Here is a 14,277-nt window from a genome sequence, read left to right as displayed (position 1 = left end):
CGGCACAAGAAGATGGAGATACATAAAAATAAAAACATAACCTTAAACTGAATTATAAAATGCCAAAATGAATTAGAACTTCTCTTTATATTTCAAAAAATATGCATTTCCTGGTCCTACACATTGGAAAGACCTGGAAGTAGGGAAAACCCAATAACAATAGACACCCTCTATGCCCTGATTATGGTTCCTAAACACCAGTGAAAGGAATGACCTTGGTTAAGAGTCTGATTTCAGGTTTGGGGCATGATATATATAAGATATGTTAAATCTAAACTATCTTGTCATACTTGAAAGCAATGAATTTATCACTTTGGGGATCATGTCAAAGGAAAACTGAATGAAAAAGATGCCACTGACCAAGGATGGGAAAATTTGAGCATCAAAAAGAAAAATGATCACAAAAGATTGAAATATATGAAATGTATAAATATTTAAGCGTTCTAAGTGATATCCCAAATAAAAATTAATCGGTCACTTTTAGAGGTTATTAGGCACAGCTTATTATTCTAGAAATATTGATAAATAAAATAATCACATATTCTGTCTTTGCTGGAAGAGACAAAGAATTACTTTTTTAAAAATTACAATTGTAGGTCCAATAATGACTGGGGGATCGCGGCGAGTAACATGACCAAAAAGAAGCGGGAGAATCTGTGCATCACTCTGGAGATCGATGGGCTGGAGGAGAAGCTGTCACAGTGTCAGAGAGACCTGGAGGCTGTGAACTCCAGGCTCTGTGGGGTGGAGCTGAGCCCAGAGGCCAGGAAGTCTCTAGAGAAGGAGAAAAACAGCCTGATGAACAAAGCCTCCAACTACGAGAAGGAGCTGAAGTTGCTTCGACAGGAGAACCAAAAAAACATGCTGCTCTCTGTGGCCATCTTCCTCCTCCTGACACTCATCTACACCTACTGGACCATGTGAGCCAGAGATTTCACCACAGTCAGCACAAGTTTCACCTTGGCCCTCTGGTCACTACTAGCCAGGCCCTTCAAGCCTCAAGACAACCAAGGCACAGGAGAATTTCTCCCCAACCCAGACTCTGGAGCAGGGCTTCCTGTCAGTCCTGCTGTGGGGCCTGGGTCTCCAGAAGGACTGTGTGCTGGTTCCTCCCTCAGCCCAAGGGAAAGGCAATAAAAGAACAGCCAGGCTTTAAAAAAAAAATTACAAAAATTACAATTGTAAACACAGGAATGATAGAAAAATCACAGCTTTGCAAACTGTAATGAAATGATGGATCTGAGCAACAGTTATCTGACTGCTAAAACCATTAAGTCAGGCATTCTTACCTGGAGTCTGTCTTCTCCTCAGTGGGTATCTGGTGATATCTGAAGACATTTTTTTATTGTCACAACAGAATGGTGTGTGGGGGGCAGGAGGGTCAAGGGTATCAAGGATGCTGCTAAATATCCTACATGCACAAAATAGTTCCCCATAAGAAAAAAAAAATAATAGTTCCCCATAGAAAAGTATTATCTGGCCCAAGATATCAATTGATATGGGAAACTATCTATGTTAGATGAACAACCAAGGGGGAAATGGTTAATAAAAGATTTAAGCTGTTACTATCAAAACCTAATGGTTAATTGTTAAGTTCTGAAAAACAGGACAACCAGACATTTTGTGTCTATTCAAATGGTGCAATAGGTGGCACAAAAAACTACCTATAAAATATCTTTGTCAAAAAATGTAACCTGAATTATGTAGTCATAATTTTACATTTAAATTCCAGTTTTTAGGTGACTATAGAGAGTAGTGAAACATGTTAAATGATACTGCAAGAATATGGTCAACCAGCTGTAGAATGTGGGAAATACCACAGGACCGATTTTGTTCAAATAAGTAGAGAAGAGAGGTAGAGAAGAGAGGGGAACTGTTCTGGTCCAAAAATCAAGTGCAAAGGTTGCATCTTATCTGGAATTTTTATTTTAATATGGGTCTAAAATGACATTTTTGAGACAATATGGGGGACTGACAGCTGATTATTAGATGAAGATTTATTTTTCCATTTGGGAGGGGTGTGACAATGATATCATGATTATATTTTTTAATATATTTTCCTATATTTACCAAAGTCTTTATGGATGAAATGATATGATGCCTGGGGTTTGATTTACAATACAACAGGAAAAATAAGACAGAGTTCTGAAAATAGGGAGTAGATATACTTTTCTCTATTCCTTTTGCTAAGTATACTTAGCTAAATATCCTGAACATTGTATACAGAAAAAGGAGACTAAATAATGGAAGGAAGACAGCAGACTGGCTGGACCCCAGGACCTGAGGAGTGACATGGAAGTGAGTTCCTTGAGTTTTTGTTTTGCCTCATATATCCTAGACTGGGGGCCAAAGAAGCTTGAAACCTGGAAATGCCAACTGGCACAGACCAAAAAAAAAAAAAAAAGGCCTCAGAGAAAAGCCTGCACTTTCTAGCCAAAGATCAGGAAAAGGATGCACTAGCAAGACAGAAAACTTACAGACAATAACTGCTCTACAACTAGCCAAATATTACATTGGACATTTGGGGATATTTGAAGACATTTTTTTTTATTGTGATCACCCCTGCACCAGCAAAGGCCAAATGGAGAGTTTAAACTTTCATCCTCACCAGGCTATTAAAAAGGTGCTCTTCCCCTTCTCCCACAGTACTGTCCAAGAAGTTCAGATAATGAACCACTTCCTGTGATGCAATAGAGATGCTGGATTTCCACTTCTACCTACAGTAATGAACTGCCCTATCCACTGGTATCAGACCAGCCAGCAAGTAGAGGGTTAGGACTTTTATTATTGCACATCTCCATGGTATCATGAGAAGCCATAAAGAGCCACATGAGGAGTAGGGATAAAGCACAGGTCTCCCTCCCAGCCAGAGTGGTACAGCAGCAAGTGGGAAGTGAGTCCTCCCAACCCTCACTAGCAATCACAAAATGCTCCTCACATCCCAAGTGTGTCAAGAGAGAAAGAACTTGGACTCCCCCCCTACTCTTCCCTACCTTCTGTGCATATCAGATGAAGCTGTTAAAACATGATTTAATATGATCCAAAGTTTATAACATTACACCCAAAATGTCCAGGAGCCAAAATAAAATGATTCATCATGCCAAGAAGTAGGAAAATCTCAAACAAACAAACAAAAAAATTAATATTCACCAACCCTGATATGACACAGGTGTTAGAATTATCTGACAATGTGCTTAAAGTAGTCATGAAAAAATTATTTCAGTGAGTACTTGTGAATATGCTTGAAACAAAGGAAAAAATAATAGAAAGCCTCAGCAAAGAAGTAGAAGATATGAGAAGAACTAAATAGAAGTCTTAGAAGTGAAAACACAATATTCAAAATTAAAAAGATTAATGGATGAAGTTATCCACAAAATGAAGACAGAGGAAATGATCAACAAACTTGCAAATAGAGTAGTAGAAGTTACCCAAAAAACACAAAGAGAAAACGGAATGAAAAAACAAACCAACAACCAGAGTTTTAGGGACCTATGAGACTATAACAAAAAGTCTAGGCATACCTGGGTGGCTCAGTCAGTGAAGTATCTGATTCTTGATTTCAATTCAGGTCATGATCTCAGGGTCCTGGGATTGATCTCCTTGCTGGGTGGGGAGCCTGCTTAAGATTCTCTCTCTCCCTCTCCTGCTACCTCATCCTCCCCTCTTTTTCTGTAAGATAAATAAATAAGTCTTAAAAAAAATCTAACATTTGGTCATCAGAATCTCAGAAGAAGAGAAAGAGAGTAGAGTTGCTAAACAACTATTTGAAGAAATAATGGATGAAAATTTGCCAAATTTGGCAAAAGACAAACAAACAGATTCAAGAAGCTAAGGGAATCCCAAACAGTATAATCCCAAAGGAATCCACATCATGGTTCAGCACTAACTTATGAGAAGAAAACAGCAAGAGAAATGACACCTTATTGGTAAGAGGAAATGATTCAAACAATAGCAGATTTCTCATCAGAAACCATGGAGGCCAGAAGGACTTGTCACACATTTCTCAAGTGCTGAAAAAAAAAGAATTATCATATAAAATTTTATCCCCAGAGAAAATATCCCTCAGGAATGAAGGGGATATCAAGATATTCTCAGATAAGGAAAGAAAGAAAGATTTGTCTCCAGTGGATCTACACTAAACTAATGGCTGAAGAAAAATCTTGAAGGAAGGAAGAAAGGAAGGAAGGTCGATTTTAAACAGAGAGAAAATGATAACAGAAGGGGAAGGGATCTTGGAATATGAGAAAGGAGAAAAGAACAATGAAGAGTGGAAATATGGGAAAATATGGATAAATACAATAAACGTTACTTCTCTTGCTTTTCTGAACTATACTTGATGGTTAAAGCAAAAATGTCAATAATATTGTCTCATGTGCTCCTCAATGTATGCAGAAGAAATATTCATGACAATGGCACATAAAATATGGTAAAATTTCTAAACTGGTAAAATGTGGATACAAGTTGACTGTGATAAGTTAAAGGGCTAGCACGGGGAGATCTTTGTGGTGAGGGACTAGTTCTCTAATTGATTACTGGTATTTGCCCAAATGCACACACATGATAAAATGGCATAGAACTAAATACACTATTATACCAATGTCAATATCCTAGGTTTTACATTGTACTATAGCTGCATAAGAAGTAATTACTAGAGAAAATCAGGTGAATAGTTAACAGGAACTCTCTGTACTTTATTCAAAAATTTCAGTTTATCTATATTTTAAAATAAATTATAGTATCATTGGGAAAAACAAGAGTTTTTGTATTTTATGATTTGACTCATTATTCCCCTATCCTCTATCAGTGTCATATTGAGAAATTTTGTTACATGGGACTGAAAAAAAAAGAGGCTAATCCATGAAATGAAATAGCAAAGAGTTAATCATTGTTAATTGTTAAAGCTGTGTGTACATCTCTCTATCCACAACTGACAGATCCAGCAGGCAGAAAACCAGTGAAGACATAGTTGAACTGAACAGCATCAAACATTTAACTGAATCTAGGTGACATTTATAGAATACTTTATCTACAAACAGCAGAATATACATTTTTCTTGAGCTCCCTCAGAATATTTAAAATAGACCGCTTTCTGGGCCATAAAACATACCGTAACAAAATTCAGGAGAATGGAAATCAAAGTATATTCTCAGATCATAATGGAATTAAACCATAAACCAGTAACAGAAAGGGTGCTAGAAAATCTCAAAATATTTGGATGTTAACACATTTCTAAATAACATGCATGTCACAAAAATTTCAAGAGAAAATTAAAGACTATTTGTACTAACTGAAAATTAAAATACAAGTCATCAAAATCTGTAGGATGCAGTTAACATAGTGTTTAAAGGGAATATATAGCATTGAATGCATACATCAGAAAAAAGAAAGACCTAACATTGATCTAAGTTTCTACATTTAGGGAACTAGAAAAAGAAAATAAAATTAAATCCGAAGTAAACAGAAGACAATAATAAAAATTATAGCAGAAATCAATGAAATTGAAAACAGGAAAAGAATAGAGAAAACCAACACGGTAAAAAGTTGGGTCTTCCAAAAGATCAGCAAAATCAACAAACCTTGGTTTAAGGCAAACCAAAAAAAAAAAAAGAGGGAGGACACTAGTTACTAGTATCAGAGATAACAGACAGCTATTATTACTTATCCCATGGACATTAAAAGAATAAGGAATAGTATGAACAACTCTGCTGCAAATTTGATTATTTAAATGAAATGGACTAATGTCCTAAAAGACTCCAGTTATCAGAACTCACACAAGGAGAAATAGCTCATTTGAATCAATCTATATTTATTAAAGAAATTCAATTAATAATGAATCACACTCCAAAAGAGAAAGTACCTGGCCCAGATGGTACTTACAAATCCATTGGGATTTTAACAAACATTTATGGAACAAATGATGTCAATTCTCTATATTCTCTTCTGGGAAATAAAAGCAGTAGGAATATCTCCTAATTTATTCTATGAGTCGAGCATTCCGCTAACATCAAAACAAGATAAGGAAATTACAAGAAAAGAAAATCACAAACCAGTATCACATGAATACAAATGCAAAAACCCTCAACAAAATAGCAGTAAACTGAATCCAATGACGCATAAAAAGAATTATACAGGGGTAGCTGGGTGGCTCAGCTATTAAGTGTCTGCCTTCAGTTCAGGTCATGATCCCAGGGTCCTGGGATCCAGCCCTGCTTCAGGCTCCCTGCTCGGCAGGAAGCCTGCTTTTCCTCTCCCACTCCCCCTGCTTGTGTTCCTGCTCTCACTATCTCAAAATAAAATCTTTAAAAAAAAAAAAAGAATTATACACTTTTAATTCATGGAGATGTTTTTAGACATGCGATACTTGTTCAACATTTAAAAAATCAATTAATGTACTCCATCAAATCAATTGGTTAAAGATGAAAAATCTTCTGATTAATCAATAGCTTCAGAGAAAGTGTTTGATAAAAACTAATACCTAATCACGATAAAAATTCCTGGCAATCTAGAAATAGAGGTAAAGTTCTCGACTTGATAAGGAAGAAATACAAAGAACCTAGAACTAATATGTTACTTAATGGTGAGAAACTGAATGCTTTCCCCTCAAGACTGGGAACAATGTACTGGAATAAGTTAAGAGAAGGAAATAAAAGTTATACAAATTAGGAAGGAAGAAATAAAAATATCCTTGTTCACAAATGACATAACGTCTGTCCAGAAAATTCCAAAGAATCAACAAAAACTCCTGGAACTACTAAGTGATTATAGTAAGTTTGCATGATACAAAGTCGATCTACACAAGGTAATTGCTTTTCCTATGTATCAATGAAAACTGACAAAAAATACTTATGTATATATCTAACAAAACATGTACAAGATCTATATGAGGAAAACTTCAGAGCTCTGAAGAAAGAAGCAAAAGAAGGTCTAAATAAGTGGAGAGATATTCCTGGTTCATGGGTAAAAAGACTCAATATTGTTAAGATGTTAGTTTTTCTTGATGTGATCTATAGACTCAACCCAATCCTAGTTAAAATCCCAGCAATTTATTTTGTGGATATCGACAAATGGATTTTAAAGATTATATGAAGAGGCTAAAGACTTGGAATAGACTACAAATAGAAGTACAGTCAGAGGATTAATGCTTACCTTCAAGATTTACTATTAAAGCTACAACAATCAAAACAGTGTGGCTCTGGTTATGTGGGTGTTATATTCCTCTAATTTTGTATATTTTGAAGGCTTTCATAATGAAAACTTATTTTGTTTTGTTTTTTTATGGTACAGACTGGTTTCTGAGAGCCTTCCTCATCTGTCTTTTCTCCATGTTTCCTCCCTTTCCCCAACAATCACAAACTTAATCCACACTCTAGGTTTTGTCAGTTTTACTGATTTTCTACTTCTCAAATCAGTAATTCCTCCTTTCATCATTATCTTATTGTTTTCCTTGAAAAATACATGCTTTAATTTTCTAGTTCTTGTTCAGATTTTTAGTCCAATGCTTAATTTATTTGCTTTGATTCCTTTTTAATTGCTTAAATGTGTAGAAGTGTGATTGCTATCTGAGCTCAACTTTGGATAATCCCTAATTTTTCTGATTTAGGATGTACTCATTTTATTTTATGTCTTTTTTTAATTTGAAGTATATAAGAGAAAGCTGTATAATTTTTCTGTGGCCAGACTTTTTCTATTTATACTTATTAATTTCTCATTCTATTGGTAGCATATTTATGGATTATGGTTTGCTTATTGTGAATTTGTATACATATATATTCATAAATTATCTGTGTTCTTTATATGACACTGAGTTTTGTAAATTTTCCAGGGGGCTTGGAAAGAAGGCATATTCTCATTCATATTATTGAGTTTGTGGCATCTCTGTTTGCTGAAGTCTAATAATTACATTATTAAAATTATTCATTGTATTGTATAATCTGTCAAAAGTCTACAAAGGCAAGTTAAAATCTACTAATGATGTGTCCCTCTCCATTTTTACTTGTTTTCCTGCAGTGTTTTCATTTCATTATAAATATATACATTAATGGCAGCTCTATCCTCATTGTAAACTGCATACCTCACACTTAGAAAATGTACCTATATCTTTTTTAACATTTGCTTTGGACTCAGTCTTTGTCGTATCGGCATTTTGACTTCTGCTTTATTTTTGTTACTATTCGTCTATTATGTTTTGCTTTTTCATACAATTTGAGCATGGATGCCTCTTGTATAATCAACTATTTTGTTTTTATCAAATCTGATAGTCTGAATATAATGTTTTTATCAAATGTGATAATTAGTGTCTGATTTTACATTTGATGTCAAAACAAATATATTTGGTTTTAATTTTTTCATCCAATTTTATGTTTATTTTTGGCTTTAAGTGCCTCCTTTGTCTTTTGCCTTCTTGTACATGGATTTTCTTGCTGCTACTTGTATTAAATGCATGTACTATGTGCTTTCCTTCTCATAATTTAGAGGGCTTATATCCTCTTTTTAGATATTATTATTGATACATTTATATGTTTTATCTAACCACACCTTCTTGATACAGTAGCTTTAGACCGTATTTGTTGATGTCTCCTATTAAAGGTTAGATAATTAGCACACTACACTTTTTCCTACCTCTTTTCTCTTGCTCACTTTCTGATTTGGCACTTATCCTTGTAGCCTTTAGTTCTGGTGATTCTCTTTATAGCATATAAATAATTTACTTAGACTACCATTTGCTGATTTATTCACCTTGATAGGATAATTCATTTATCACTAAGAAAGGTGAGAAATAGGATACATTAAAGTTTCTTGCCCCAAATTTTAGTTTGTTTTTATTATCTTCATAACTTATAATTTATAAAAATAACATTTCCCTTCCATAACTATATATCCTGTAACAGTTTAGTCATTGTTATATATTTAAATTAACCCCATATTTGCTATGATTTCTTATCACTTCTTATTGGGTAGAATTTTTTTTTTAATTTTTTTTATTTACTTGACAGAGAGAAATCACAACTAGGCAGAGAGGCAGGCTGAGAGAGAGGAGGAAGCAGGCTCCCCACAGAGCAGAGAGCCCGATGCAGGGCTCGATCCCAGGACCCTAGGATCATGACCTGAGCCAAAGGCAGAGGCTTTAACCCACTGAGCCACCCAGGCGCCCCAGAATATTTTGATGTCACTTCTTTTTCAAGAAAGATATACTACCATATATTTCATTATTTATTTGTTTTTAAAGCTGTTTCTTGTTTGAGAATGTCTACCTATTGACTTATACTTGGATAATTACTCAGGCCAGCAAAAGGCATGATATTTTGGCGTCCTAGAATCCTTTTTTTTAGCTCTTTGTAAATGATTACTACATTTTCTAATGACATGGAATGTGGTTATCAATCAGTATGTGACCAGCCAGACCTGGCCCTCCCACCTCCACCTCACATTCAACCTGATTTTTCTCCTTTGACAATACTTCCATTACTTTTCAAATTTTATGGACTTACCTAAGACATATTTCAGTATATATTATCATTTATGGGTTTTTCCCCCCTGGAACATGATATGATGTTTTTCTACATATTTAGTTCTTACCATTTTCCCAAAAATTTCCTTTTATTCTCTCTTTGACTATCTTTTCTATTCTGCACATGAGCTCCTTACTTCAAGGACACAAATTATCTTTGCTATCTTTGTTTTCTTGTATCTTTGTATCTTTGTTTATATTTGCTATCTTTGTTATCTGGTATCCACTTACCTTAATCTTCTTTTCCTCTACATTCATCATGGTTATCTCAAACCTTCTTTCTTTTTTAATAATTTGGTTATTGGTCAAGTATGTAGTTGCTATATTTAGTCACTTTTTCTGCTTGGTTTTGTTTTGCTTCTCTGTTTTTTAGGTCTGTAATTTTTCTTTTCATTCGGCTCTGTTGTTTACTATCTCCTCTTTAAGGTTCTCTGCTTTTATTACATTTATGTTTTCCTTACATACTTTCACAACACAAAACCTTCCTAGAGAAATTTCATCTGTTTCTTCAATTTTGGTTTTTTTCTAGATAAGATTTGTCATCTGTGGCATATGTTACAAGTAGCCTACTCAATACCCATTTTTCCCTATTTTATAATTTCTAGATCATTTTATTCAGGAAAGTAATGTACCCAGCTAAAAGACAATGTTTCCAAGACTCATAGCTAGTGGTAGCTGATGATTTTTTTAGTTTTCTACCTGCATGGGAACATTTAAGTTAAATCTTCCCATATTTTCCTCGTGCAGGTACAATTTTTGTGTGTTCGTTCATATTTCTTTATATCTGAGGGTCTTAGCATAATTTTCAAAAAATTTTTCGTTCACATTTCTTGTATACTTCACGCGTGTCTGTGTGTTTGTATGTGTATGTGTGTTGGGGGTGGGGACTAGGAATTTTGTTTTACTGAAAGGAGACAACTGGATTCAAGGAAAACTCTTTCTTCTCTCTGTCTCTTCCTCTTTCCTTCCTTCCCTTCTTCCCTCTCTCTCTCATTTTGGGTTACACATTTTGAATTGTATGGCATGAAGCTCTGTTCTTTTCTTTGACTGATTCTGAGGTATTTTTGTTGTTTTGGTCCTATTTGTTATTCTATCATTATGTGTGGGGAAAGAGTTTCAGATGTTTTTATTCTACCACCTTAACTTGGAAGTCTGTACAAGTAATTTAAATAAATTGTAATCAAAGTAATACAAATGGTTACAAATCAAATCATGCAAAAATATTGTGATAAGAAACAACTGAGCTCAGCTTCACTGTGGTTTAACCCAAACCTTACTCCCCAGAGGCATTTTTTCCCTTTTTCTTTGCAAATGGAGGAAAAAATTTACATACTATAAATACACTCATATTCAGTATAAAGTTTGATAGTTGTGACAAAGGCACATTCCCCTTTAAGCCACCCCCTCATTAAAATATAGCAAGGCCCCTGCCTCCTTGCCCACTTATGCAACTTCCTGGTTAATGCCAACCTACTCCCCCATACCAAATGCAATCACTGTATGGCTTTCTTTCACTGTAGATTAGTTTGCCTATTGCAGAACTTCACGTAAATTGAATCATACATTAGGAACTCTTTTATACTTGGCTTCTTTCACTCAGCACAAAGTTTTCAAAGTTTTTTCATTTTGTAGCATGTCTCAGTGTTTTCTTCCTTTGTATTACTGAAAAATATTCTATTGTCTGTTTATATTTCAATTTGTTTATCCATTCTGGTGATGATGGACATTTAGGTTGTTTCCAGTTTGGAGCTATTATGAAGAAGACTACTATGGACATTACAGTAATACTTTTTTTTTATTGTATACATCTTTTTATGTACATATGCTTTCATTTCTCTTGAGTAAAGAAAAATAAAATTGGAATTTCTGGTTTTAGAGTAGGTGTACTTTTAACTGTAGGAGAAACCACCAGAACAATTATCAAGGGGTTACACCATTTTACACTAGCTCCAGCAATATATGAAAGTTCTGATTGCTTCACATCCTCAACAACATTTGATGTTGGCCATATTTATCTTTGCCATTTTAGTTACTTGTGATATATATCAGTCATTTTAATTTGCATTTTCCAGATAACTTATGGCTGATGTTAAGCCTTTTTCATGTGCTTATTAACCATTTTTATATCTTCCTTCATGAAATGCCCAGATTTTTTGCTGATTTTGATTGTATTTTCTTTTTACTATTGAGTTGTAGAAACTGTGCATATATTCTGGATACAAGTGCTTTATCAGATTTAGATATTACAAATATTTTCTCCCAGCCTGAGGTGAAAATATGTTCTCTTTTGATGAAGTATAAATCTATTTTATTTTACGAAGAGTGATTACTAGCTAAGAGATCATTATCTAAATGAAGCTAATGAAGGTATTTTCCTATGCTTTCTTCATCCAGCTTTCTGCTTTTATAGTTTGGTGTATGATGAATTTCAAGTTAATTTTGTACAGAATGTAAGGAATGAGTCTAGGTTCCTTTTTGTTTTTGTGCAGTCTGTCCTAGCAGTGTTTGTTGAAAATGTTCCCCTTTTCTCACTGAATGGCTTTGATACCTTTGTAAAAAATCACTATCATACTGTCTTGATTACTATGGCTATAACTTAAGCCTTGAAAATGATTAGAGTTCTCTAATTTTGTTCACTTTCAAAACTGTTTTGACTACTCTAGTCCTATTGCATTTCATTTAAATTTTAAAATTAGTCTATCAAATTCTACAGAAAATTCTGCTGGGATTTTGATTAGAATTGTACTGAATATGAAATTTGCTTAAGAGGAAGGAAAGGAATCTCATCAATATTGAGTCATTATGGAGTCTAACAATCCATGGGCATGGAATGTCTATTTATTTAAGTCTTCTTTAATTTCTTTTAGTGATAACTTTATGTGTAGAGGTCTTAAACATATTTTGTTGAATTTACCCTATGTATTTAATGATTTTTGATACCACTGTATTGTTAATTTTATTTTCCAAGTACTTATTGTTTAATGTGATGGTCAGTTTTATGTGTCAATTTGGTTGTGCTGTAGTACCTACTTATTCATCCAAACACTAATCCAGGTTTTGCTATGAATGTATTTTGTAGACTTTATAAACAATTTCCCTTAAGTAAAGATTATAATAATCTCAATAATCTGGGTGGGCCTGATTTAATCAATTGAGAGGCTTAAAGAGGTGAAGTGACACTTCCCTGAGGAAGAAGTAATTCCAAATCTTGAATATATCTTCATCTTCTGTCCAAAAGTTTCCAGCTGACCCTTCCTGAGAGCTTGCCCTTATGAATTTTGGACTTAACTAGCCAGTCCCTACAACTGCATAAGCCAATTCCTTGCAGTAAGTCTACAGTTTTTTCCCCCCCTCTCTGGTGGAACTCTGACTCTGAGATATTTAGTATATAGAAATAGAGATGATTTTTGAATATTAACTCACATATTTACTATTTCTTCATTCTTTAAGTGGTACTGATATCACCCTAACAGGACATAAAACTTTGGTAAAGGAAATGCTTTCTGAGATTTGCCAGGGGACATAGTGGTTGGGGGTGTGTGACAGGACACACTAATAAATACATTTTAGCATGGTTTCATCTCAAAGTCTGAAGTCTTTCCTCTATATTATACCAAGGAATTTCTGGCATTTCAACTTTGTTTAGTGAAGACCACCATTGGGAGTCTATAGCTTTGTTTATAAGCACAGCAAGCAATTACAACCATACCCATCCTCTCAAAGCAAAGATTGAATTCAGTTCCTCTGGAACACATATCTTCATCAAGACATGACTAGGTGGTAAATTTAAATGACATGTGTGTAGACAATCTTCACAGTCAAATTGGAAGTCTGGTCATTGGCTTTGATAATTCTTTGGCTCTCAGAGATGAAAAGTTATTTTAGCAAAATTATAGACATTTCTTAGGTTTCACTTTTACTTTTCAATGAAACTTAGAGATTTGATATACGTATTCTTTCCTTAATACATCTGAGGCCTTCAGAAGAAGCCACCCCATTTAGTAATCTTTGAATTCCTCATGTCTTTCATACTGTTAATTTGCAGTGGCAATGAGTTTCACCAAGGGCTTGACTTTAAATGGTAGTCGATAACAACAACAACAAAAAACCAGTATAATGATTAGCTATTTGCCTTCAGCTACAGCTGTCCCAAATTTCCCTACCAATTCCTAATATCTGTTACCAAAAACCTGGTATAATCATAGAATAAGGTAGGAAGGAATCTTACTTGAAAGCTAAAGAGACTGTCTTAAGCAGTAAGTGCATCTATTACAAGGAACTTGGATAGCTCACAAGTGTGGTAAGGCTTACAGAATGAGGCTCAAGATACAAGCAACTCAAGCAGGAAGTATAACCACTGTTTTTTAGCAGGAATAGGCCTTCTGTCATCACTAGATATTATTGCAGCTATCCTTAATGATTTTTATTTCCCCTTCATCTTTACACCATACACTTTTTTTTTTTAAAGATTTTATTTATTTGACAGAGAGCACACGTAGGCAGCAGGCAGAGAGAGAGGGAAGCAGGCTCCCTGCTGAGCAGAGAGTCCAACGTGGGGGTCGATCCCAGGACCCTGGGACCATGACCTGAGCTGAAAGCACAGGCTTTAACCCACTGAACCACCCAGGCGCCCCTACACCATACCCTTCTGATTCAGAGTCCTGGATATGAGTGTTCAGTGGCTAAGTTTAGGCAACAACCCACATGGCCTCTAGGGGCGGACTTACCCATCTGCCTTCCATAGTTGAAGGTGTAGAACTGTGTCCAAG

At 34.8% G+C, this 14,277-nt stretch overlaps 1 protein-coding gene across 1 annotated transcript; it reads left to right on the top strand.

Moving 5' to 3' along the window:
• Positions 1–614: 614 nt before the first annotated feature.
• On the top strand, positions 615–961 carry LOC123939010 (coiled-coil domain-containing protein 167-like). The gene has a single exon (XM_046000859.1). The coding sequence runs from the start codon at positions 631–633 to the stop codon at positions 922–924; it is 294 nt and encodes a 97-aa protein (XP_045856815.1). The 5' UTR covers positions 615–630; the 3' UTR covers positions 925–961.
• Positions 962–14,277: the final 13,316 nt, after the last annotated feature.

The sequence above is a fragment of the Meles meles genome, chromosome 3, assembly GCF_922984935.1.
Source record: "Meles meles chromosome 3, mMelMel3.1 paternal haplotype, whole genome shotgun sequence".
Lineage (NCBI taxonomy): Eukaryota > Metazoa > Chordata > Mammalia > Carnivora > Mustelidae > Meles > Meles meles.
This window is presented reverse-complemented; position numbering and strand designations above follow the sequence as displayed.

Coding starts and splice junctions, on each gene's coding strand:
- LOC123939010 (XM_046000859.1), top strand. CDS start 631: ATGACCAAAAAGAAGCGGGAGAATCTGTGCATCACTCTGGAGATCGAT.